The sequence below is a fragment of the Sorex fumeus genome, unplaced genomic scaffold, assembly GCF_029834395.1.
Source record: "Sorex fumeus unplaced genomic scaffold, SorFum_2.1 ptg000086l, whole genome shotgun sequence".
NCBI classification, from domain to species: Eukaryota; Metazoa; Chordata; class Mammalia; order Eulipotyphla; family Soricidae; genus Sorex; species Sorex fumeus.
The window spans coordinates 33110723-33138154 of NW_026606143.1; the positions used below are offsets into that span (position 1 = coordinate 33110723).

At 42.7% G+C, this 27432-nt stretch overlaps 1 protein-coding gene across 1 annotated transcript in view; it reads right to left on the reverse strand.

The window, feature by feature from the left end:
- PPEF1 (protein phosphatase with EF-hand domain 1) overlaps nucleotides 1-27432 on the reverse strand; it is a 129216-nt gene that overhangs the window by 68779 nt on the left and 33005 nt on the right. The window contains exons 4-6 of the mRNA XM_056131133.1: nucleotides 16273-16400; nucleotides 15290-15350; nucleotides 4265-4425 (exon numbers count right to left, since the gene is read on the reverse strand). Of these exons, the coding sequence (XP_055987108.1) occupies nucleotides 4265-4425; nucleotides 15290-15350; nucleotides 16273-16400 (350 nt within the window). The remainder of the gene's footprint in view (nucleotides 1-4264; nucleotides 4426-15289; nucleotides 15351-16272; nucleotides 16401-27432) is intronic.

The window sequence follows — 27432 nt, forward strand, 5'->3', positions numbered from 1 at the left end:
CATTATTTAAAGAGGTTTTCTGGGTCCTTTTTCAATTGTCTAAAATTCCTTTGGTAATATTAACACTTGCTTATAATGCTATATTTCAATAGTTTATAATTGTGTTTACAATTATAACATTAAATACTCAAAAGAATTAACTCAGATGTTGGCCTCTTCATTTATAAATATACTCATATTAAATAACAATTTAGCTAGAATACATTATTTTAAATACATTGAAGGAGGAAAATACTAATTTTAAAGGCTGGTTCTTTTAAAGCAACCAGATTTTTTTTTTAAAAAATGGGAATACAACTGATTTTCTTATTTGAAATAAAACTTTAAATAGTCAAAGGGGAATATAATGGTGAAAAATATTTTTCCTTCTTCCTCAGACCTTACTCTTCCAATCTCTGTCCCCAGAAACATCTTTTTTTTTTTTGCTTTTTGGGTCACACCCAGTGATGCACAGGGGTTACTCCTGGCTCTGCACTCAGGAGTTACTCCTGGCGGTGCTCAGGGGACCATATTGGATGCTGGGAATCGAACCCGGGTCGACCACGTGCAAGGCAAATGCCCTACCCGCTGTGCTATCACTCCAGCCCCCCCAGAACATCATTAAGGGTGTCTGAGAGCTGGAAAAATAGTAGAGGAACTTAAGGCACTTGCCTGGCATGTGGCTGCAAGCACGTGCTGCAATGGTTTGATGTGCAGCACCTCCTATGGTCCCCTGAACCCCACCAGAAATGATCCCTGAGCATAGAGCCAGGGGCAGGTAGCAGATGTGGCACTGCCAGATGTGGCCCAACCCTGCCTCCAAATGTGTTTGAGCGTCTTTTCAAACACTCTTCTGTGTTTGCAAGCATGTAAAAGTGAATATAGGGGCTAGAGAGACAGTACAGGGGTTAAGGCCTAGGCCTCAAATGCTGCAGACTCCTGTTAGATCCCCGGCACCACAGGGTCCCCTAAACACTATGGGCGCAGCCCCTTGGCACAGATGGGTGTACACACACCTCCTCGAATCCCAACAAAACTGCAGTGTCTGAGCAGCAACGGGCCTCAGTCCAGGTCACTTGAGAAATACTAGGAAGAGGCCCCGGGTCTCCTGAGCACCAAAGTCACGGAAGCTAAGATAAGCACTACTGAATACGCAAATTTATGTATATAATCCCTTCAACAAAATGTGGGCTATCCGTGCAGAGAAATATTATTCAATCAAACACAGAAGTGAGGTAATGATGAAGGCCACAGCCAGAACGAACCTTGTTACAGTAAGCCAGGAGGAAGAAGCCCACACAAAAGGACACATATTATGTGATTCCACTGATATGAAAATTACCGATTAAGGAGCTCTTTAGAGATAAAAGAGTAAATTAGTAGTTTCCAGTGGCTAGAGGGAAGGAAGAACAGGGAATGACTGTTTAATGGGCTCAGGCTTTTGTTTCGGAGGTGATGAAAATGTTCAGAATTAGTGGTGACAGTTGCACAACATTATATACTAAAAACCCATGAATCATACACTTTTAAACGGTTAAAATGTTCAGTGTCACGTGACATAAATTTTATCTCAATTTTCAAAAATCAAAGCCAATGCAATGCTTAATTTTTCTTTTCTCTCTTTGTAAACGGAAGCACAATGTTCACTATATTGAACCTTTTCTTCTGGCCTTAATAACATATGTTCTTTCTTTATACTCAGCCAACATCTTGCATCATTTTTTCTTGAGTAGTCCTCTTTTATTTTTAATTTTTTAAATTAGATTAGTTACAGGCATTCGGTTTCCAACACCAATCCTCTCACCATTACACCTGTACTCCACTATAATCTCTAATTTGTCTCACCACCCCTTAAGCCTGCCCCTTCAATAATTTATTTTATATTGCTGATTATCAATGATTTGCTAAGAGAATGAAAAAAATGTTTCCTTATAAGAAAGCTATTGTTACAGGTTGTTAGAACAAGAAAGGTGTTGTTACAGGTTAAGCCTTCTATGTTTATGTCTTGTTAATTGAGATTGGTTGTCTTCTACATTACTTCACATCCAATCTGGTGTGCTGCTACTGGTTAATTGGTGTTGTAGAGTTTGAGATGTTCCTGCATCATTTTGATATGACTTTTAGGGCTTCTGTGTATCCTTATCTTCTTGAATAGAGTAAGCATACGTATTTCAACCTTTGAATTTGATAATGCCATTTATCTAATGGGGGGACCTTATTATGCCACGGGCCATTTGGATATTTATAGCCTTGTTGGAGGGCCAGACAATACCAGCAGACAGGCCACTGGCAGCCTGTGCATCTGTGACTATGCCATCAGGGACCAGGCTTAGGATTTACAGGATTTCTCTAGCCTTCTATGGCCCACACCGGGCATTTCCCACCCCTGATCTGAACACTGTATAGGCCTAGATTCATTGCTGCTCGCCTTGGTTTTCTTTTCTTGTTTGGGGGGGCCTCCAGGAGGATCACCGGGGCTACCACCAGGCAGTGGGAGGAAGGCCAGGTGTTGGCAGTGATGAAACTTGGGACCTTAGCATGTTAGTCATGCACCCCAATCTTTTGATCTATCTCATGTCAGGCACTTGAAAGGAAGTTCAACACCGTTAGTCATTAGGCAAATGCAAATCAAAATCACAATAAGATAGCATTTCATATGAACAAGAATGGCTATGTAAAAATTAATGTTAAAGCCAAACAAAATAACGTGCTTTAGCCAAAAAGAAAAACTGGAACTCTCACGCACTGCTCATATGAATGTAAAATGATGCAGTCACTGTGGAAAACAGTTTAGCAGTTCCTCAAAATGTTGAGAAAAGTTTTACCATACAATCCAGAAATTCCACTACCACATGTGCTCAAGAGAACTGAAAAGGTGTCCACACACAAAATATGTCCAATTACTAAGAGGTAGGAAAACTCAAAGTGTGGGGGGTGCAGAGATACAGGGTAATGCTTTTACTTTGCATGAGGCCAACCCTGGTGCAACCTTCAACTCCCCATATAGTTCCCCAAACACTGCCAGGAGTGATCCCTGAGCACGGGGCCAGGAGTAAGCCCTGAGCACTGCAGGTGTGGGTCCCCCCCAACGTTTTAAATTAGGGGTAGAAATGAAAGCTGAAAGTGCTGGAGCACATGCCTGACATGAGCAGCCCCAGGGTTCATCCCTGGTATCACATGACCACCTGAGCATTGCTGGGTGTGACTCTGTGCTGACCAGCATTACAGAAGAGGCCTTATCCTCTTACCCCCTCTCCACAACCTTACCCCTTTCCCCGCCCCCCTGAAAAAAAAAGAAGAAAAATCCAAACAATAGGACCAGAGAAAGAGTACAGGGGTTATAGCGCTTGCCTTGCCTTGCATGCAGCTGACCCTAATTTAATTCCCAAGACCACTTATGATCCCCTGAGTATCACCAAAAGTGATCCCTGAGCACAGAGCCAGGAGCAAGCTCTGAGCAGCACGTCATGTGGCCCAAAAAATATAGAAAAAGAAAGAAAAATTCAAATAAATAACCATTAGGTCCTAAACAATATGTGGTATATTCATATGATATTAGCTATAAAAATAAATGAATACTGAAACATGCTAGGTTAAGTGCAAGAAATCAGACCCCAAGGAACACATATTGTAGGTGCCCACTTATATAAACTGTCCTTAATAGACAAATCCACAGAAACAAAAAGAAGAATAGAGGTTTCAAGGGGTGGGATAGAAGGGGCCTATGAGTCTGACACGTCTTTTTGGTGTAAATAACAATATACCAAAAATAGAACTGTGCATGTTACACAAACTTGTGCATGTAGCACAGCGGTAGGGCGTTCGCCTTACAAGCGGCCAACATGGCCGACCCGAGTTCGATTCCTCCGCCCCTCTCGGAGAGCCCGGCAAGCTACCGAGAGTATTCGATATGCCAGACACAGTAACAACAAAATCTCCAATGGAGACGTTACTGGGCCCGCTCGAGCAAATCGACGATCAACGGGAGGGCCTTTACCTTTACCTTTACTAAAGATGCTTAGACATTTTTAAATCGTGAATTTTATGATATGTGAACTGTCTTTCAGGACATATATTCCTATCTGCCTGCAGATAAGAGCACTGTTTTTGTTTGGTTTTGGTTTTGGTTTTGGATGCACCTGAGGTTAAGCAAAGTGGAAGTTACCTGCCATTTTATGTGACTTTTTCCCCAAGGGAAAGTATTTCTGTTATAATGTTTTCATCCAATAGTAGTCATCGAGCATGTGTTTTATCCAAAATCAGAGTGGTGATTGCTTTAACTTGCCTGTTGCTGCTTGAAGGCATCAAGAAGTAAATCAAGATCATTAAAAGTAAGAGGAAATTGGAGCCGAGGACCAGTATAGGACAGCGGGACTTCGATCAACTCCACAAATTCCTCTCTATCCCTGTTTTGCTTGAGGGTTCTGTATAGGCGAGTGATCAACACTGGAAAAGAAAAGAGAGAAAAAGTGTTAAAAAATCAATGCTCCTGGGGCCGGAGTGACAGTACAGCAGGTAGGGCATTCGCCTTGCACGTGTTCTGACCCAGGTTCAAGCCCCAGCATCCCATATGGTTCCCCTGCACTACCAGGAATAATTCCTGAGCACAGATCCAGGAGTAACCCCTGAGAATCACTGGGTTTTATCCAAGAAGCAAAAAAAAAAAAAATCAACACTCCTGGGGTTGGAGCAATAGTACAGCAGGGAGGGCATTTGCCTTGCATGCAGCCGACCCGGGTTCAATCTCCAGCATCCCCCCTTGAGTGAATAATCTCTTTTTTCATATTAAGACATTGATCCCACCATGTAACCATATTTAAATGTTCTGCTCTAACTTAATTACCTTTAAGGGTCTAATCTCCAAATACTATCTCACTGGGGAATATCATTTCAACACATGGATTTTGTTCCATTATAAACATATAGCTCATAAAAAGATTATCAGATAATATAATAGAATATATCCAACTCTTGAAAATATTTAACAGAAAAATATTAAAGTAATAGAGTAAAATGAAACCATAAAATATGATGCATCAACACAAATTTTTAAAATGGTAGAGTAATTCTATTCTTTTACTTTCATTAAGTTACCTTAGTATTACTACTTCTTCACAAAGGTGCTGGAAAATTTCAGCCTCCTGTGAGATGATATCCCATTGTTTTTATTTGCATTTCCCTTATAACAAATAAAGTTGAATACCTTTGAAAAAAATCTCCAGCATCCCATCTGGTCCCCCAAGCACCACCAGGAGTAATTCCTGAGTGCAGAGCCAGGAATAACCCCTGAGAAACTCTGGGTGAGACTCAAAAAGACACATGCACACACACAAAACCCAACACTTCCATATTTCAATACAATCTAGACCTTCTGGAATACCTAGCTATCATGAAGAACAGCGCATCCCACTGATAACCATGCAGAATGATTTGCTGGAAACTCAGCAGTTTGAGACTCCGACTATACAACAAAACATTCCATCTCTGGCCCCAGTTGTGTGTGAGCACCATGACTGAAGTGTACAGCCCCTGGCCAGCACTGCAACCAGAATGTGTGTGAACACCCAAAGAAAGGGTGTGACGTGCCCCCTCACCCCCTACCCCAGCCAGCACATGGGCAAAGACGGCAACGGAAAAAGTTATCCCTGGGAACACCACAGTCAAGTGTGTGAGTACCACAACCAAGCATGGGTGCAAGCCCAGCCCCTCCACCATGGGAACAACAACAAAGAAGAGAGGTTTATTACATGCGGCTGAGCTACTGTGGTTGATTAATACATTGTATTATTGTGGTAACAGTTAACTGATACAGATTCTCTTCAGCTCATTACCACTGAATTGCCACTAAGGCCATTAATCAGAAGTTCTCCACATAATATTGTAAACCAGATATAAGTCCATGGAATAAATAAATTAAATAAAAATAAAAGAATTTTTCTCTGGGCAGTTTCTATCATTTTGAATACTTAAAGTAGGCGTGATGGGAAGAAATGATGCCAGCCGTTAAAGCTACAACACTGCTTCTCGTGATTCAGTTACGCTAGAGAGCACACTTAAGAGCTGAGCTTGAAAAAAAAAACACGTAAAGTAAGGCCTAATACTTGGCAACTTAAATGCTTTCAAAATTATTGTGTATCCTAATATTTTGCATTGGTGGTTGATATTATTTCATAAGTTCACTCTAGGAGGAATGATGACTCTCTTCAACGTGTGCCGGTGGAGGTTTTCTCATTTGGATTTGGTCGGAGATCTGAGAACAGCTGATTTCATTTGGTTTGAAAACTACAAACGCAAAACATGCTGCTAAATTTGATCCTGGATTCATTGTGTAGGTAGTAAAGCCGAAATAGCTGTGGTAATAATCACACGACTTGCACCTATTCAGCCGCCATTCTTAGAGCTCCATTTTGCACCAAAGACAAACTTCCCTCCACGTGACCACACACATATCAGGTTCCTCCTGGGAAAACAACAACAACAACAACACATACGCACACACATAAACATACGCCAGTTTCACTCTATCGTCTTGTAACTGACATACAGAGTAATAAGTCCCAAGTCTTATGAATCATAAACAAGTTATTTCACTTGCCTAGTCATTGCCTTCTTCACCTATGCTCTGTTTGATTATCCTTTTCTCATCAGTCAACTGACACAGGAAGTCATTATTTCTGCTTATTAAAACTCAGTCTGTTTTCAGAGCAAAATTTAAATACTGGATTTTTTTTTTGCATTTTTTTAAAAAAAAAGCTCAGTTTCTGTCATACATTTTTGAACTTTTTTTCACTAAGTATCTTTTAAAAAATATTTTCAATTTTGTTAAAGCACCGTGGTTCTTTGTTTTTGAGCCACACCCAGCAGTGCTCAGGGCTTATTCCCAGCTCTGTACTCAGAGATCACTCCTGGCAGGCTGGCTAGAAGACTACATGGAGCATTGCTGGGGATTGAACCTGGGTGACCCAGCCACATGCAAGGCAGGCACCCTACCCATTGGACTATCGCTCTGGCCCCCAAAGTACCGTGGTTTACAGTTATTCATAGTTGAGTTTTAGACACACAGTGTTCTAGCACTGATCCCATCACCAGCCTTAACTTCCCTCTACCAGTTTTCCTCATTCCCCTACCCTACCCTCAGCCTGCATTTTAGCCAAAACTATTCACTATGAAATATCAGTAAACATAATCACAACCCTTCCACAGGTTTTAGTTGGACTAAAAAAATAAATAACATATTTTCCTCCAGTAGATAATGGGGGTCAGGTCATGCGAAGAAATAATCAAAAGCTTTAACATTCCAAGTGTAAGTACTCTCCTTGTGAGCTACAGCTATTATAACTACTAATAATAGTTTAATGACTGTCTACAATATATGAAGATTCATGCAACATATAATTAGAATTAATCCTTACCTATTTGGTTTACAATTGTGTCGACATGAATCTAACTTAATTAAGTATAACAAAATCTTGAATTATAAGCATATGACATCTTTACAAATTGTCCAAACAAAATAACTCAAAAATTCCCCCTACACACTATTTTTTTCTTTTACCCATTACAGACTCAAAATCTGGACAGCGAAAAATTTGAAGCCCATAATTAAAAAAAAAAACACAATTTCTGCCTCTTCCACCCACATATCATTTTAAAAACAAGCTCCAGATAACTGCTGGAAAAAAGAAAAGCACCAGTTGAAATACATTTATAGTTATTTAATTTATTGATCATGAAGCTATATTTTGTTTGTTTGTGTTTGGGTCACACTCAGTGATGCTCAGAACTTACTCCTGTCTTTGCAATCAGTGATCACTCTTGGCAGGGTCTATATGGTGCCAGGGATTGAACCCAGGTTGGCCGCATGTAAGGCAAGCTCTCGACCCATTGTACTATCTCTTCGTTCCTCAATTACAAATCTAAACTGAAACTGAAACCATAAGTGTCCATATAACATACTTAATAGCTGTCAGAATGACATTTCATGAAATTCAATACCTGTTCCTGATTTTTAAAATAATACCAGAAAACTAGGAATGGAAGGATACATCCTTTAAATATAGTTTTAAACATTTAAATCAACAATAATACTTTTCCATTATATTATTAGCAGAACAAGGATACCTATCTTAACTGCTTCTTTTCCTTTTTCCTTTTTAGGTACTAGATATTGAACCCAGGACTAGGCGTATGCTCTATCACCCTCTCCACCCTTGTCATTGTTTTATCTTAACATTACCCTGCTATCACCAGCCAATGTATAAACATGGAGTTGAAAAAAGATATCAAACTAAGTAATTTATGGCCACTGTGATTAAATATACACAACCAAGAAAATCAATTGAAAAACTCCCAGAGTTGTTAGGAAAATGAAAATAATCACACCCAATGAGATGGGTTAACCTTTAAGATTTATCACCAAGGCTTCACTATTCTCATTCACCCAAAAAAAAGGCAATACTAGCATTAATCTCACTGATTTATCACAAAGACTAAATGAAATGCTATACATTAAAAGCATTGAATGACATGGCACATGACATTCAATAAATATATCCAAAACATTTTTATTCATGTTTTTATTCAGTAGTAGCCTAAATATAGATAATAAATAAATGTAAAACAAAAGCTTTGCTAAATGTAGTCACATAATCATTGTAGGGAAATAAAGTGAGGAAAAGATCCTGTTTAGTGGATAAATAAACAATAGCTGATCTGATGTGACATCTTTCCCTGATCTGGGATACAAAAAGAAAAGTGAAAATACTTCCCCACTCCCATTATTCACCAGTCTCTGTTTAGACCTACACCCATGGATTGCAGCTTTGGCTCCCTGCCTGTGGGAGGAGGCTGATGTGAACAGGCAGACTGGGGAACATATGTTAGGAGTCTCTCCATCAAGTTCTCTGAACTGGTTTGAATAACTAAAATTACAGGGGATGAAGATAAACTGCTTCCGGGTCACCTTTCTTGAAAACACCTAGAAGGTTTCAATATACTCTGTGCCTCTGGGGTAAAATCATTCATCTGACTCTGATTTCTAGAAACATCAAATGACCCTTTCTACCCTAAAACCTATCCTGTTTAGGGTTCATAGCACTCTGTTAAACAGGTCTAAGGGGAGTTGCCTGCAAACTCCCATCGAGATGGCCATCAGAAAGCAACAGCGAGAGTACAGCGGGCAGGGTTCTCGCCTTGCATGCTGCCTACCCGGATTCAATCCCCCTTCTGTCTCCAGCACCACATACGGGCCCCTGAGCCCCACCAAGAGTGATCCCTGACTTGACCACCCCTGGGTGTGCCATCTCCCCCTACAAAAAAAAGAAAGCAATCCCCTGTAATGAAACACCGTGAATACTATGTAACAGTACTTATAGTAGGGCAGGAGAGAAAGTACAGATCTTATGGTGCTTGCTTCACATGTGGTCAACTCTGGGTTCGATTCCCTCAGTGCCAGGAGTGATCCCTGAACACAGAGCCAAGTATGGACCCCAAACCAAAACAAACCAAGCCAAACCAAAAAAAAAAATCAGCTGTATATTGAAAGGAAGCAAATCTGCTGAGGAAACAAATTTTAAAAGTTTCCAAGCCACACAAAAACAGTTAAAATAATGTGAGGTGATAGATGTATTAATAAACATTATGGCAATAATTTCACAGTATATAAGTACATATAATCATTAAATCATATACCTGAACCTTAAACAGTACATCAATTGTATATTCTTTCTTTCTTTGAGGGTCACACCAGGTGATGTTCAGGGGCTACTCTTGGCTCAGTGCTCCAGGGTCTTCCTGGAAATGCTCAGTGAACCATATATAGTACCTGGTGACTGAACCCAGGTCAACCACATGTAAGGCAAGAGCCTTAACCCCTCTACTATCTCTCAAACCCTGTGTGAGTTATATTTCAAAAAAGCTGGGTAAAATCATTGAAAAAGGAATTCAACCTACAGCAATAATCTATTAATATTCATTTTGGCTACATATGATAATTAAATCAGCATGAGCCTAGGGTTCTAATAAAGAGACATGTAAGAAGACAGCCTATAAATATGCCCTACTACACATCTTTAAATTAATCTGTAACAGGGCTGAGGAGATAGCTTAAGTGGCAGAGTACATGCCTAGCATATTCAAGACCCTACATCAGCCCTAGTACCCCAGGTCCCTCCCCAGAACCACCAGACGTGGTCTTGATGATCCAGGAGCACTGTTGAACCAGAGAACCTCAGTCTTCCCACAACCATAAAAATTGAGGTTTTATTATTTGGGGGCCACGCCCAGTGGTACTCAGCTGCTATTACCAGTTTGGTACTCTATGGCCAATTCTGGTGGTGCTCAGGGGAACCATGTGGTACCGGGGATGGGACCCGGCCTCTTGCATACAAAGCATGTGCTTGACCCATAGTGCTGTCGCTCAGGCTCCGTAATTTTTTTTTCTTTTTGGGTCACACCTGGCGATGCTCAGGAGTTACTCCTGGCTTTGCACTCAGGAATCACTCCTGGCGGTGCTCGGGGGACCATATGGGATGCTGGGAATCGAACCTGGGTCGGCTGTGTGCAAGGCAAACGCCCTGCCTGCTGTGCTATTGCTCCAGCCCCAGGCCCAGTAATTTTAAATGAATACATTATAAGCGAGACACTGCAAATCATGGTAGAAAACATATTACCAATAAACGTTGCATGTAAAATTATTTAGCTATTAGGAAATTTTCCTTGTGTCTTTTAATTCTTCTCAACTACTAAACATCAAAAGCAATTTACCTTGAGGGCTGGAGCGATAGCACAGCGGGTAGGGCGTTCGCCTTACAAGCGGCCAACATGGCCGACCCGAGTTCGATTCCTCCGCCCCTCTCGGAGAGCCCCGCAAGCTACCGAGAGTATTCGATATGCCAGACACAGTAACAACAAAGTCTCCAATGGAGACGTTACTGGGCCCGCTCGAGCAAATCAATGATCAACGGGAGGGCCTTTACCTTTACCTTTACCTTTAAAAAATCCAAAATTCATATAATATTAAAACTTTGGAGTGGTCACACCTGGTGGTGCTCAGTGTTTACTCTGCATTCATAAATTACTCATGGTGGGCTTGGGGGACCATCTGGGATACCAGGGTTGAACTTGGGTTGGCTGCTTGCAAAGCAAATGCCTTACCCACTGTACTATGTTTTTGGCCCCTCGTGGAATATTTAAAAACATTAAATCAAACCATATAAAAGATCTAGAAATGTAAACTTGATAACCCACATTTAAAATATCTCTAAGTTGGGCCAGAGAAGAGAAATGGTACAGTGGGTAGGGCCCTTGCCTTACACTTAGTCAACCCGGATTTGATCCAGGACAGTTGCACCTGGTCACCTGAGCACTGTTGAGTATGGCATCAAAACAAACAAACAAAAATAAAAATAAAATATAGTAAAATATCTAACTTTAGAAGCAGAATTCATAAAGAAGCATATTTATACTTGAAAAGAAAGGTTTTTAGGTAATGTTTAAAATGTCCTATACCTGACTTAAAACATAACAGAATTTTAGCAAACTCCTGCAGAAACAAAGAAAAAAGCAACCTTATCAAGGCATTCATGGTTAAAATTCTATTATGATTCTGATTGGTTTGGGCTAGGCCTGAGAGCAGGGGCTCTTTCCAGCTCTGCACTCAGGGGTCACTCCTAACAGGACTCAGGAGTCCTGCATGTAAAGTCATGCGCCATTGAGCAATCTTTCTGGCCCCTACAATGCTATTTGCTACGTAAGTAGCTACAGAAGTTTTTTATTTCTTCGCCACTCGCTTCAGATGTCCACAATAGTCAATACGAATGGAATACAATTAGGTTCACTTTTCATAGTGTATACTCTATTTTGGAAAGACAAACACACACACAAACACATACACACATACGACACACACACACACAACACAGGCGTGTACACATACACTTACTTCCTGAAGAATTTTTATAGTTCTTTCTAAGTGTCAGGACTACAACAAGGTGTACTTGGAGAAGTATCACTCTCCCCTCTCCTATAACCTCTTGGATAATTTAAAAAATGGTTTTTAATCATCTGAAGGGTTTCTTAAATGTAGATTTTAAAGTTATACAAAGTTTATAGGATTAAAACTTATTTTCGCCTATCCCTAGGCTAGAATCCAGCCATCTATGGCAAAGAATCTGATATATGACTTTGAAGGGGAGAGAGGGAGGTTCATTGACACCTGACTATTTTATTTTTAATTTTTATTAGTGAGACACCATGAGGTACAGTTGTAGACTTACAAATTTTTGTGCTTGGGTTTCAATTATACAATGATCAAATACCCATCCCTCCACCAGTGCCCATTTCCCACCACCACGGATCCCAGTATCCCTTCCACCCCCCATTACCCCCATCCCACCCTGCCTCTGTGGCAGGGCATTGCCTTTTGTTCTATGTCTCTCCTTTTGGGTCCTGTGGTTTGCAAGAGAGGCATTGAGTGGCAATCATGTTTGGTCTATAGTCTACTTTCAGCATGCTTCTCCCATCCTGGGAGGATCCTCCCAACACCCTTTATTTGGTGCTCCCTTCTCTATCTGAGCTCCCTTTTCCCCTAGCGTGTGCGGCTGGCCAAGGGTTACTCCTGACTTGGTGCTCAGTTCTGGGGTTGTTCCCAGCAATGCTTGGGGGATCATATAGTGCATAAAGTGTTGGAGAATTAAACCCAGAACCCCACACATGCAAGGCAAGTGCTCTTCCACTTAGCTACATCCCTGGCCCCCATGAGTGATTCTTATGCACACCTGCATTGAAAGAACGCTATTTCATTTCATCATTGTTATATTTCCTCTCAAAAATATTTTTGCCAAAGAACATAAAGCACAAGCAACTCTTCAAATTGCAATTATCTAAAGGAAAGAAGATGGCAAAAAAAAAAAAAACCTGCCACCACCCACTCCCCACTGCTGAGGTCTGGCTACCTCATCATTCAGATCATGAAAAGCTTTAATTAGTTTATACATATGTACTTTGCATAAGCAATCATTAAAAACCCCTCTTTCTCCACGTTGAAGGTTGTATACCAGATTATTTAAAAGATCTCTTAGATGTCACTTCTTTTATAATTAGAGTCCATCCAAATGATTGGCTCAAATGTTTTGGGAAAGTGAGCTTTTAAGTCTAGCTTCTGCCTTAAAGAAAACAGGAGGCAGTTCTTAATTTGCGGGAGAAATAGATATGCTTTAAAAATAATTTTAGATTCATATGTGGGCCACATATATTGCCTGTCTCTGAAAAGAGTTACTTAATCATTTCAGAATGACTAAATAAATGAAAGATAAACAGATAGCGATACAGAGAACAATGATGGGATGAACTTTTAACTTTTTTCACTGAACAACCCATTCGAGACCCTACTGCAGGGGCCAACTTTATTTAGTCCACCCTTTTCTGGCAGAGCTATGTCATGAAATACTTAAGGTATTCTGATTGCTCAGCACAAAACTTTGGTGGACAAAAAAATAATAACCTATTGGGGGCTGGAGCAACAGTACAGTGTGTAGGGCACTTGCCTTGCATTTAGCCAACTTTGGCTCAATCTCTCGCAACCCATATGGTCACCGAAGCCTGTCAGAAGTGATCCCTGAGCACATAGCCAGAACTAAACCCTGAGCACTGCCAGGTGTGGCCCCCAAACAAAATAAAATACCCTTTTTTACTAAGCTACTACTAACCCTAAAGAGATTGTGGGTCAGAGAAGTTATTTACCAAATTAACACTAAATAAATTCTAACTCCATTTTTTTAGAGTAAACAGATTAATCAGGGTCTAGGGAGAAAGTTTGGCATGGGGGATCAGGCGCACATACCTTGCATGCATAAGAACCCAAGTTCAATCCCTGATGCTGTAGAACCCTGTCCCCTGAAGCATCACCTAGTGCAATCCAGATGCCCCCTATGATGCTTCACTGGGCCCTAGGATTGAATCATCTGGCCCAGTGACTAAGTACTGCCAGAAATATTCTTGGGAAGGGATTCCCCCAAATAAAATGAAATATTTTAATTAAATAAAGATTTTGTAGACACCAATCAGAGAGGGAAGCGCTAGTTGAACCAATTTCCCTGATTGCTTGGGGTCACATGAACAAGGCAAGTGGCATTTGTTTGTCGGGAGCCAAGACTGCTCTGTGAGACCTTGAATTACTGAGCCCCCTTTGCAGGGCCCACACAGACCCTGAGAGCTTCCTCTTTAGAGGCTTCCTAGAACCCTCTGACCCTGACAGATGTTTGTCCGGTGACCATGAACAGGCAGGCAGATACTTGCGTAAATCTGGACTTATCTATAGACATCCCAAAGTTGCAGCTGCTGCCATAAGACCATTTGATGTACAGATGTTTTACCTTGAATGCTATGTAAAGTTCTTGTTGCTGACCTTACCATGTATGGTTATATTGCTTCTGCTCGTGACTGGGCCGCCCCGGACCCTATATAAACAGCCTGTAGTCCTCAATAAAGTCTGTCCCTTTTTCTCTGTTTCTAAACTGCACTGTGTCTCTTGTGTCTTGTGTTCATTCGGTCGGTCCCTCCTTGCACCTACGGACCCTAGGGCCACCTCCGCGGACTGGAGGATTGGTCTGGCGGGGGCCCCCGCATTTGTTGGTTTTTTCTGGACACCCAGTTGTGCTCAGGGCTTACTCCTGACTGTGCTGAGGAATTATTCCTGGCTGTACTCGGGGACATATTCAGTGCCAAGGATCGAACTGGAGTCAACTGCATACAAGACAAACTTTATACTCTCAGGCCCAGTCTGCACTCAGCAGTGCTGAGGGGAAGGGAGGGGAAGGGAAGGGGCATGTGATAAAGGAAAAATTTCAAGTCCTCACCCAGACAAGACATGTGCTCTACCATTTGAACTATCTCCCTACCCTAACAAGTGACAACTTCTCCATTTCTGGGTGTGCCCTAATTTATTTTATTTTATTTTATTCTCTTTGGGTCACACCTGGCAATGCAAAAGGGTTACTCCTGGTTCTGCACTCAGGAATTACTCTGGCCCCAAGGGTGTGCCCTACTTTAGAATTTATATCCCTTGATGAGAACAAGTCAATACTTTTTTTATTTTTGCTTTTTGGGTCACACCTGGCTATGCACAGGGGTTACTCCTGGCTTTGCACTCAGAAATTACTCCTGGTGGTGCTCAGGGGACCATATGGGATCCTGGGAATGGAACCCAGATCGGCCACATGCAAGGCAAACACCCTACCCGCTGTACTATCGCTCCACCCCCAACAAGTCAATACTTAATGAATTTTTTTTAAATGAGAAACTTTTTACTTACCTGGATCATTCTCATTTAAATTTGTACAGTTTTCCAACATGAAGGAAAAGAAGTTGGATAGCTGGATAAAATAAAAATAGATGTTCAATTAATGAGTTCCTGTGGCCCAGCCTGCTGGTGTTGCATGCAATTCCCCTTCACTCTTCAGGGGTCTCTATCCGCCAGGGGCCAAAGGCACTGATTGTGTCCCCCCCCAGTCTGCATCCCACTCCAAAGATTGCCCTTGGCAAACGGATGGCATCTCCCCTAAAGTTTCACAGGATATCACCATATCCCCATCCTGGGGAGCTACTCATAGAAAATGACTAACTGAAACCCAGTGTTGAGCCCTGCCCCCCACTTCTCTTTCCACCATCTGGACCAAAGTCTAAGATACATTTCATGCTTCAGAGCTCCCACTGGGATCAGACTTTTCTAGAAGCCATATTTTCGCCTAGCTTTTTCTCTTCTATCCTGCTTTTCTCGCTCCTTCTAGATTTCCCCCATGAACACTCTTAGACAATCACTAGTATGATTGAAAATCAGGGTCTTACAGATTCTGCTTCTTGGAAACCAATCTATGATCTGTCCTAGATTTGTTCATTAGGATCTCGCCTTTTCCTTTAGAGGTGAGATTAAGGGCTATGGGATACTGTTAAATGTCAAATACATTTGGAAATGTAAGAGGACAGGAGGAATAGAGGAAGATGGGGAATAGGAGGAGGAGGAGGAGGTGGAGAAGGAGGTTTGGAGACTTTCTCAGACTTTAGTTGTAGGTTCAACTTCCTTTCACACATTTAGGATGAAATTCAACATATTGTTCTACGTGTTGATTTTTTTTCCACCAACAATCATATTGGATGTCTTTTCAAGATCTTTTGACTCCCATAAAGGGTATTTTTGATTAATAAGCATTAAAGCTGGACTATAAACTTTCATTCTTTAATACCACAGGGAGTAGAGATGCATTTCACTCAAAGAAGAAACAAGCTTGCAAAGCAGACCTGCAATTGGCATTGTTCGTCAGCGTATTCGATGGACTGGAAGATGGAGAGTGCATAGCGTTGTCTGACCTTCAACCGAGCGCTGTGCCCTCGGTACCAGTTCTGGATGATCAGTGCGGCTTTCAGCTCTGCAGACCCACAGGACAGGGAAGTCAGAGATAAATAGTTATAAGCAGTTAAGAGAGTGTGGGAAGTGTGGGCTTCAGAAAAGATACCAGCCCCCCTGAGTTTCTAGGTTATGAGATCATAGAACTATAATGAGACTTACCTTCATTCCTGTAAAAGATCCTTAAGTCCCAGATGCTCAGAGAATAACGGTGGCATCACTTTAGCGGGAGCTCGATTTTTGGAGTAAGACTGTCTGAATTCGAATTGCAGCTTTGCTAGTTACTGACTATGTCAAGTTATTAAAACTCTCAATGTCTATTTCCTGATTTCCGCAAATGGGGATAATGATAGGCCTTGCCTCTGGCACTTCTTATACTTAGAAAATCAATGTATGTGTGTTCTTTGAATAGCAATTCCATTCTTTACCAGATAAACCCAAACAATCCTCAGTCCATAAAGGAGACTATGGAGACTAGGCCCCTCTCTTTGTGACATTAGGGAGTTTGGCACCAATGTGGTGTCACTGCCAATTCTAGGAAGGAACACTGGCGGGCATGCACTTGGAGGGCTATAACACAAAGGGAAGCAATAAAGAAAATAACTCCATAGCTATGTATATAATATATGTATTTCTAAATATATGTGTGTAAAGGGATGAGTGATGGTATTTTATAATTGAAATGGATCACAGAGGTGACATAATCCCAAATTCTCATTGTTTGGATGTGAAATATATATGGGGTGGATTTACTTGGAGAATATGGTTACAAGAGAATCATAAAAGTAGTTAAATAGAAGAAGAAAAGGTCATGGACAGGCCAATGATGACAACACAAACTGAATAAGGAAATATGATTAATTCTGCCTTCTCTGAGATTCAGTTGATGAAAGACTTATGGATAAAGAAACACCCTCCACCCCCATCTGTAATAGAATTATAGTGAGGATACACGAGGCACTTCATGTGAAGCATGTTGCTCCATATAAATCACATGTCAAAATAAACTAACTACAGTGATATTCAAATTGTCTTGTTTATGGTTTATGTCTCTTGCTACTGAGACATACTAACTCCTCTGGAGAGAGAGCGACATTTAATACACAGTCTCTTTGGCCTTCCTCAAGCTTTCGAGTTCAGAATACCCAACACCAGTTGCCCTTTTTCTCTACACTCTTGCTCTTCCCTGTCAGTCATGGAGAAGTCCTGAGTTGACTCTGATGAGAACTATTTGTGTTCTGCAATCCTTGCTTCATCTCTACTGGACTTCCCTAAGCTTCTTCCAGATTCTCATCTTCCAGGGCCTTCTGTTTTGCTACCAGCTTCCAGAAAACAAATACAAAGTCAAGTATCAGAATCATAGAGGGAAAACCCATAGGGAGAAAAGATAGAGTGACTTGCTCAATGCTTCAAGGAAATAATTGTTAATACTCTGACTGAAATTTCCCCTTAGCACCAAGGAATGCCCAGACCCAGCTGAAAGGTCTGTTCTGGGCCTCTCTAGTCACTAAGGACCTTGGGACTGTTTCACCGCTATTAGCACTCACTCAAGTTCCAGCTTCATTTCTGCAGTCCTGGCTATGCTGTGAAGCCCAGAGAAACTAGTTTAGCCAGTAAGTGAGAATAAGCAAGAAATTTCATCCAAGTTTCACTGACTGCCCTCCTTCCCTGCTAGCCCAAGCTCTTGACTTTTCTAGAACTTCTTTCTGTGCCTCCATTTCTTCATCTATTCAATGATCTGAGAGAACCAAGACCACTGAATATTTTCTATGTAGCACTGTAGCACTGTCCTCCTGTTGTTCATCGATTTGCTCGAGCGGGCCCAGTAACGTCTCCATTGTGAGACTTGTTGTTACTGTGTTTGGCATATCAAATATGTCATGGATAGCTTGCCAGGCTTTGCTGTGCAGGCGAGATACTCTTGGTAGCTTGCCGGGCTCTCCGAGATGGGCAGAGGAATCGAACCCAGGTTGGCCGCGTCGGCTGCGTGTAAGGTCAACGCCCTACCCATTGTGCTATTGCTCCAGCCCGTTTTCTATGTAGTGTCAGCAAAATCATTAGTAATCAACTAAGCTTTGGATGATGCCTCAAACAAAATAGCTTCCGGTGTTTGCGGTCTACTGCAAGATAGTCAGTGCCTCCTTGAGTGTTGTCTCAGCTCCACATCAGGAAACTGACCTCAGACAGGCATGTCGCTCTCTCAAAGTTACATGAGCCAGTTACTTCATGCCTTAACTTATTTTCTCTATCTCTTCTTCCTCTGCAGAGTAATCACCACCATTTACTGAATGCTTACTCTGTGCTGACACAAAGCCTGGGATGTTACAGGTACTTCTAGCTCTAGTCCTTCCTCACGTCATGGGGGGGTGCTGGGTAATAGGAGTCCCCCTCCCATCACTGCTTCTGGACTGTCATTTGCCAGAGTCCCACCCCATTGCCAAAGGGAGAGTTGGCTATTTTATTAGACACACAGTACATTCCTGGGCTCTATTCACTAGCAGGTGTGGTGCTGTACCTTGGAAGGAAGCCCATCATGTTTCCTCTACACCAAGGTGAGGAAGTGTAGATACTCCCCCATCCTGGCCTGAGAAGTTGCCACATCTGTCTACACTGTCACTTCTGAACTTTAGCCTCTATACCCTGATGGCCACTTACTAAGCTCTCATGGGTCAGCCCTCACCTTGAGCTTCTCTGTGTGTTTCTAAATATGCAGGAGGCCTGGGTTCCATCTCTGGCACTGTATGGTCCTTTGTGCACCTCCAGGAGTGACCCCTGAGAACTTCCAGCTGTGGCACCCAAAGAAAAACACAAACAAACAAATCTTCTGTTCCTCAGGCTAAGGCTCTCCAGGCCATATTTCTGCTTTTGTCAATTGTTCCCTGGTCAGTTCAGCCGATAGGGGCACTAGAGGGAGAAGACAAGGCTGGAGGCAGGGCAAGGGATACACACCTTTCCATCAACTTCCTGCTTTAGGGTAATCAAACCTAGCACCAACTCCCCACTTCCTGCAGCAATTTCTCTTGGTAACAGCAATTGGATCCAGTTTTCAGATTACTCAGCACTTACAAAACTAGCCTCACACAGCCCCTCAGAAACACCAGTGCCAACTGAGCACCAACGCCCCACACCAGAAGGAAAAAAAAGCCTCAGATTTAGTTCTGCAGAAGCTTCTTCCAATAGAAGGGCCTTGTTTTTTGTTTCAGTAGGAAGCAACACAGTAAGATTAATAAGTTACCTTGCCAATTTTCTATGCCCAGAACAGGTTTTTTTTTTTTCATAATTGTCAAGCTGGTGGTTGTCACTTTTTCATTCCAGCAATCATTATCATAGTGTTTTGCAAGAAACTGAATATCATTTATGGGATCAATAAGGGGAAAAATCATAGATTCAGAGCATTTTCTTTGTGCCAGGCACTCTGCTTGGAGCGTTATATGCATGGTTTGGATTGGTTTGATATAATCCTATCAAGAATCCTGTGAAGAACCATTATGCTTATTTTATAGTTAAAGGACCTGTCTTCAAAATATCATGTTTGGGGCTACTCGGGACTACTCGGTAGGGAACTGTATAGTTAGTTACAGATCTCTGAAATTCCAGAACCTGGGTCTATAGCCATCACACTTTACAATTCAGCATATTTGGAATTGGCTATAGAAAATGAGACCTCACCCTTGGGGATGACTTCTTTGTAAGCATAAAGACTTAAATTCAATGCCCAGTGCTGTCCACATGTGCCAAGTGTGGTTTCTGGTGCCAGAATGGAGTGTGGGACCTCCACAGTACTGTGGTGTGGTATGTACAAGCAACACCCCCAGTGAGCACATGTGTGAACACCGCAGCAATTCCTGGTGAACTCTATAGCCAGAATGTGCATGAGCACTACAACTAAGGAAGTGGGACCTCCTAGCACCGTCAGATCTTTTTACTAAAGAAAGTGAGCCCCACAGATCTCTGCCTAACACCATGTACAAAAGTAAGATCAAACTGGATTAAAGACCTCATCATCAGACCGGAATCCATAAAGTTCATTGTAGACAAAGTTGGCAAAGCCCTTCATGATATTGAAGCTAAAGGTATCTTCAAAGATGTCACACCACTGGCCAAGCAAGTGAAAACAGAGGTAGACAAATGGGATTATCTTAACTAAAAAGCTTCTGCACCTCAAAAGAAACAGTGACCAAAATACAAAGACAGTCTACAGAATGGGAAAGGATATTCGCCGAATACACATCCAACAAGGGGTTGATATCAAGAATATACAAGGTACTGGTTGAACTCCACAAAAAGAAAACATCCAACCCCATCAAAAAATGGGGCGATGTCAACCCCATCAAAAAATGGGGCGAGGAAATGAACAGAAACTTTCGCAAAGAAGAAATCCGAATGGCTAAAAGGCACATGAGAAAATGCTCTACATCACTAATCATCAGAGAGATGCAGATCAAAACAACAATGAGATATCATTTCACACCACAGAGACTGGCCCACATCCAAAAGAACAAAAGTAACTGGTGCTGGCGCGGATGTGGCGAGAAAGGGACCCTCCTTCACTGCTGATGGGAATGCCGGCTGGTCCAACCCTTTTGGAAAACAGTATGGACGATTCTCAAAAAATCAGAATTTGATCTCCCATTTGACCCAGCTATAGCACTCCTGGGAATATATCCCAGAGAGGCAAAAAGGTATAGTCGAAGTGACATCTGCAATTGTTTGTTCATTGCAGCACTCTTTACAATAGCCAGAATCTGGAAAAAACCTGAGTGCCTGAGGACAGATGACTGGTTAAAGAAACTTTGGTACATTTACACAATGGAGTACTGTGTAGCTGTTAGAAAAAATGAAGTCATGAAATTTACATACAAGTGGTACTACATGGAAAGTATCATGTTAAGCGAAATGAGTCAGAAGGAGCAGGATAGACACAGAAAGATTGCATTCATCTGGGGAACATAAAACAACAAAACAGGAGACTAACACCCAGGAATGGCTGAAATTAGTACCAGGAATTTTGCTCCATGACTTGAAGGCCAGCCGCACATGCTAGCGGAAAAGGCAGCTCAGATAGAGAAGGGAGCACCAAATAAAGGGTGTTGGGAGGATCTTCCCAGAATGAGAAATGCATGCTGAAAATAGACTATAGACCGAACATGATTGCCACTCAAGGCCTCTTTTGCAAACCACAGCACCCAGCAGAGAGAGAACCAAAGGGAATGCCCTGCCACAGAGTCAGGGTGGGATGGGGGGCATGGGGAGTTGGAGGGATACTGGGATCATTGGTGGTGGAGAATGGGCACTGGTGGAGGGATGGCTACTTGATTATTCTATAACTGAAACCCAAGCACAAAAATTTATAAGTCTATAACCTGTACCTCATAGTGTTTCACTAATAAAAGAAAATTAAATAATAAAAAAAGTGGGCCGATGAAATTAACAGAAACTTTCTCAAAGAAGAAATCCGAATGATTAAAAGGCACATGAGAAAATGCTCTACATCATTAATCATCAGGGATATGCAGATCAAAACAACAATGAGATATCTTTTCACACCACAGAGACTGACCCACATCCAAAAGAACAAAAGCAACCTGTGCTGGTGCGGATGTGGCGAGAAAGGGACCCACCTTCACTGCTGATGGGAATGCCGACTGGTTCAGTCCTTTTGGAAAACAGTATGAACGATTCTCAAAAAATTAGAAATTGAACTCCCATTTGACCCAGCAATACCACTCCTGGGAATATATCCCAGAGAGGCTAAAAAGTATAGTCAAAGTGACATCTGCACTTGTTTGTTCATTGCAGCACTCTTTACAATAGTCAGAATCTGGAAAAAACCTGAGTGCCTGAGGACAGATGACTGGTTAAAGAAACTTTGGTACATTTACACAATGGAGTACTATGTAGCTGTTAGAAAAGATGAAGTCACGAAATTTACATACAAGTGGTACTACATGGAAAGTATCATGTTAAGCGAAATGAGTCAGAAAGAAAGGGACAGACATAGAAAGATTGCATTCATCTGGGGAACATAAAGTAACAAAATAGGAGACTAACACCCAAGAGTGGCCGAGATTAGTGCCAGGAATTTTGCTCCATGGCATGGAGGCCAGCCACACATGCTAGGGGAAAAGGGAGCTCAGATAGAGAAGGGAGCACCAAATAAAGGGTGTTGGGAGGATCCTCCAAGGATGGGAGAAGTATGCTGAATATAGACTATAGACCAAACATGATTGCCACTCAATGCCTCTTTTGCAAACCACAACACCCAAAAGGAGAGAGAGAGAGAGAGAGAGAGAGAGAGAGAGAGAGAGAGAGAGAAGAAAAGGGAATGCCCTGCCACAGAGGCAGGGTGGGATGGGTGAGATGGGGGGTGGGAGGGATGCTGGGACCCGTGGTGGTGGAAAATGAGCACTGGTGGAGGGATGGGTACTTGATCATTGTATAACTGAAACCCAAGCACAAAAATTTGTAAGTCTACAACTGTACCTCATGGTGTTTCACTAATAAAATTTTTTTTAAAAAGTGAGCCCCAGTGAGGAATACAAGTAATGTGGGCACACCAAAACCGTGTGTGTGTGTGTGTGTGTGTGTGTGTGTGTGTGACCCTTGGTCATCACAACAACAATGAAGAAAGGAAGGAAAAGGGAGGAGAGGGGATGGAATGGGAGGGAAAGGAGCGGAGGGAAGGTAAGAGAAGGGGAGAGGAGGGAAAGGAAGGAAAGGGAGGGTAGGGAAGAGAAGGGGAGGGAGGGGAAGGAAGGGAAGGGTAGGACAGTGTAGGGGAGGGAGGGAAGGGGAAGGAAGTTCTTTAAACTAGAAGCTTCATATTCAGAATGATAAGACATTGAAAGACTCTGCTTTTGAATTTCTGCCAGCAGAGGCCTCCTAAGGAGGAACCAAAATGAGTGAACATTTAATGAACTTCAAAGGACCTCACAACAAGTCAAGAGGAGAAAGAGGCACAAACGTGAGAGCAGTGATTCAAATGAATTCAAATGAATTTCAAAAAGGATAAACCATCAAGCGGCAAAAGGTTCTAATGGTAGAGGAGAAACATTGATGACTCAGATGTTCAAAGCTTGAGAATGGGGTAGGGCTCAGCTCTGGGACCAGGGTCTTCATTACTGCTGCTATTTTTATTTACAGATATTTCGTATCTGCAAGAGCATATGGTTGACCCAAGGAGACGCTCAGATTCACAGGAAAGGAGTCCCAAAACACATGCCCAATGGGCCAGAGATGGATGGCTTCAACGCTCCCTTCTTAGATGGCAAAAGCAAAACCAAGATTCAATGAGGTGCCCTAGTCCGTGGACACTGGCACCTTCCAGAGCAGAGTGCACAGCGCCCGTGCCTCTGGCAAACATTCTTTTTTAAAATTAACTAAGAGGGAAATGAGAAGAAGCCGTGAGGCCTGGTTTCCAATGACTGGGCCCTAAATAAAGTGAAGAAAACTCTCACTTTCTCCAAGTGACAAGTGATCATAGTTTTATCATTTCCCTCGACCTTTCAGTCAGAGAAGTGTGAGAATGAAAGGGCATTTCTCTGGCTTTTATTTACTCATGTATTCACTCATCCAGCACCCCCTCTACATGGGATGATAAAAATGAGAATTCCATTTTGTTCCTGACTCAGTCGGGTGCCAGCCCTGTAACTCAGGTGAGTTGTTTAACTGACCTTTCTGGTCCCCCATTTCACATCCAAACAATAAGAATTGGGGATTATGTCACCTCTATGATCCTTTCCAGTTACAAAATACCATCAATCATCCCTTGATTTTCTATTTTCTATGATCACTCATAGGCAAGCTGAAAATAATTGCTCAAGGACAAAATACAGTATGTGTATTTGAGCACTCAAACCAAGAGCATCTGAACAAAGACCAAATTTAATGGCTACTAAAGAACTCTGAATCATTCCTATAGAAAATTCCAAACCAAATCATTAATATCCTTGACTTTTCCATCAAGGAACTTATCTCTAATGTTTGTTAAAAATAGAAACATTAAACATCTCATTTATTACTGCTCCTTTAAAATTCCGTTAAAAATGCTGACTGTATATTATTTGTTAATTGGTTCAAGTGGTACCCAACATGTAAAGGGAAGAGAAAGTGATGACAAGTGAAAGGATGCTAGGACGGAGAGACACACAAGGAGTGCTTAAGATCCAGAAGTTTCTGTGAAGATCAAGAACCAGAGAATGGGATATTAATCATTGGTAGCCAGAGACAATGGGACTGAATAGCTGATGTTGAGGGAAGGAGTTGCGGGAGATGAGTAGGCCGATGACTGAGATGCTAGTATGTAGTGTACAGTGGAGAAACTCAGGATGAATCCAGCACATGCCACCAGAGTCTGCACTGAGTGAGGAAACTGTGGAAGCCAAAATCAATGAAGAGCAAAAAATGGTAGAGCCACAGAGCAGAAATCTGAGTTGTAAATGTGGTAAACACATCTCAGGTTGCATGGGATTAGGATTTTGTGTAACATTTTTGGAGTCATTTTCAAACATAGAAAATGGTGCAACTGGACATACTATGTTACATAAGCATTCTTTTACTATCTATTCACATCCATCATCATATTCACCATTTCTTCTGTCTCCTACATTCTAGGATAATCCCTTAGGCTTTCTTTTTAATGGCATACTTTCAGAGAGGAGGGACGATCCTAGCCCTGGACTTAACGCAGGAAGCCCATGGGGCTGATGGGAACAGGGTCCCGTCCAGCTTCTGGGAACCACTCTGGGTTCCTAGAGGGTGAAAATGAATGAAATGCAAGCTGGAGCGATAGCACAACGGTAGGGTGGTTGCCTTGCACGCAGCCAACATGGCCAACCCGAGTTCGATTCCTCTGTCCCTCTCGGAGAGCCCGGCAAGCTACCGAGAGTATCTCGCCCGCACGGCAGAGCCTGGCAAGCTCCCCATGACGTATTCGATATGCCAAACACAGTAACAACAAAGTCTCCAATGGAGACATTACTGGGTCCGCTCGAGCAAATCAATGATCAACGGGAGGGCCTTTACTTTACTTTACTTTACTTTCAGAGAATGCCAGATAGCTTTTTGAAATATTCCTCAAGATTATTAAAATAAAATGAATGTTAAGAAAATAGCCCCCCTCTGGAAAGAAAGATGGCGGCCGCACGGGAGCCTTGTGGAAAGCGGGTTTGAGCCGGACTCGGGGGAGCGGCGGGGACCTCATGGGAAGGGGGGCTTTGTGGGCCGTCCCCCACGCCCCACCGAGGTCGCCAGCTGCCCCCCACGAGCAGCTCTCCGGCACGGCCACGGCCCCGGAGGCACAAGGACTTAGCACAGAGAACCAGCCGCTTGGAGCAGAAAAGCAAATGGACTTGTGTTGATCCGCGACACCAAGCCTGCCCGGAGGGGGAAGGGCGTTGACCGGCCCGCCCGCTCCTCTCTGGAAAGAAAGATGGCGGCCGCACGGGAGCCTTGTGGAAAGCGGGTTTGAGCCGGACTCGGGGGAGCGGCGGGGACCTCATGGGAAAGGGGGCTTTGTGGGCCGTCCCCCACGCCCCACCGAGGTCGCCAGCTGCCCCCCACGAGCGGCTCTCCGGCACGGCCACGACTCCAGGGCACAGAAACCAATCTCTTAACTAGCTAACTTTTAATAGAAATTCTTCCAGGGTCAATAAGTAAAGTAGCAGAAATTCAAAACCGCGCGGCCGCTATTGCGGCCGCGCGACATCATTTTATTCTTAAACCAAGTTGTAGAAAGCAAATCATTTCACAACGCTGTTTCAGCATGTCTGATTGGGGCGGGGGTGGGTCGTAAACTCTAAACAATAATTGTGCATCTTCTATCGAAATAATCTATCTAGTCAAAGTAGATAGAGTATTAACTAGAACTCATCTGCCTCACAAAGAATTGGGAGGGGTGGGAGGTGGGGGTCTATTGGGGTTCGAGGTTAAAAATGAGTATTGGTAAAGGGAAATGTGTTTGGTATCTACATGACTGAGACCTAAACCCGAAAGCTCTGTAACTTTTCCCACAGTGATTCAATAAATAAATAAATTATAAAAAAAAAAATAGCCCCCAATTTGAATTGGTCTGCTATTTCCTTGTGATTAGATTCAGGTTATATATTTGACAAAAATAAGGGGTCTTCTGGGTTGGAGAGATGGCACTACAAAACTGAGATACTGAGGGGTGAGGGGAAGGAGTTTGTGAAGGAGGAGGAAGAGGCCGAGTAGAAATGACATGCAGACAGCAGTAATGTCGGGCATTTTGATGGTGTTGAAGGTGAAGTAACTTTATACATAAAAACGGCTAACATAGGGCTAGAGTGATAATACAGTGGATAGGGTGCTTGCCTTGTATGCTGCCAACCCAGGTTCAAGCCGCAGTAACCCACATGGTCCCCCAAGCTCTGCCAGGTGCAGTAACCAAGTGCAGAGCTAGGAGAGAGCCCTGAGCACTGCCAAGTGTGGTCTCAAAATAAATTTTTTTTTAAAAGTAACATTAAAAATAACTGTTGAGCATACAGCCGAAGAGAAGGGCCACATGGAGGGCAGGATCCACAGCTCCCGAAGAAAAAAAAAAACAGGTTCCAAAAAGAGCCGAGATCATCGGGAAGTCCCAGATGGGGTAGGTACCGCATCCCGCCTCCCCCAGATGGAACCCCGGTGACCAGAAGCCTCTACAAGCACAGTTCGAGTATGCGGGAATTAGGACTTTTCCTCAAAACCGTGCGGCCGCTTATGCGGCCTCGCGACATCTCTCTATATACAAAGTGATCAATGGGAAGTAAACCACCCAACGTTTCTCCCTGAAAATCAGAGTTAAGTTTGGAGCACAGCCACAGCCCCAGAAACACAAGGACTTAATGCAGAATCCAGCAGCTTGGAGCAGAAAAGTGAACAGACTATGCGTTAATCCAGGCCATCAAGTCTGCCGGAGGGGAAAGGGTGTTGCTCCCTTCTGCCCTCCTCCCTCTGGAAAGAAAGATGGCAGCCACATGGGAGCCTTGTGGACAGCAGGTATGAGCCGGGAGTGTGGGGGCGACTAAAACCTCATGGGAAGGGGGGCGTTCTGG